Genomic DNA, 390 nt, shown 5'->3' on the forward strand with positions numbered 1-390 from the left:
TCTCCATCCCCTCCCCACCACTCCTCATCCCCAGCAAGCTGAGCTGATGGTCCTTAGTGGCCTCTCCTCTCTCCCAGGTGTCACCTCTGTCACCCGAGGAGGTGACAGCCAGCTCGGCAGCATGTCCTGGGCATCGCCGCTGCCACGGCCACCATGGGGCCGGCCGAGGGGGAAGGGGTGGTGGTCATTGCTCTGGTGTTTGTAACCACCCTCTGGAATCTCAGGTGCTTCCTCAATGCCACCAAGGTCTCCAGAGAAGCCTCCAAGCACACTGAGCTGCTGGTGGTCCTGGTGTGGGAATGGCCTTCAAAGCAGGTCCCCAACATCAGCGGGGACGTTTGCCATGAGCTGTATGGCATCACAGGCTGCTGGCTCACCACGGAGCGGCGG

General features: G+C 62.1%; 1 protein-coding gene across 1 annotated transcript in view; it reads left to right on the plus strand.

Annotated features, from left to right (window-relative positions):
- Nucleotides 1–153: 153 nt before the first annotated feature.
- FUT7 (fucosyltransferase 7 (alpha (1,3) fucosyltransferase)) overlaps nucleotides 154–390 on the plus strand; it is a 1,005-nt gene continuing 768 nt past the window's right edge. Inside the window, exon 1 of the mRNA XM_009709176.1 lies at nucleotides 154–390. This exon is cut by the window's right edge and continues 768 nt beyond it. Within this exon, the coding sequence (XP_009707478.1) occupies nucleotides 154–390 (237 nt within the window).

The sequence above is a fragment of the Cariama cristata genome, unplaced genomic scaffold (genome assembly GCF_000690535.1).
Source record: "Cariama cristata isolate BGI_N322 unplaced genomic scaffold, ASM69053v1 scaffold36721, whole genome shotgun sequence".
NCBI lineage: Eukaryota > Metazoa > Chordata > Aves > Cariamiformes > Cariamidae > Cariama > Cariama cristata.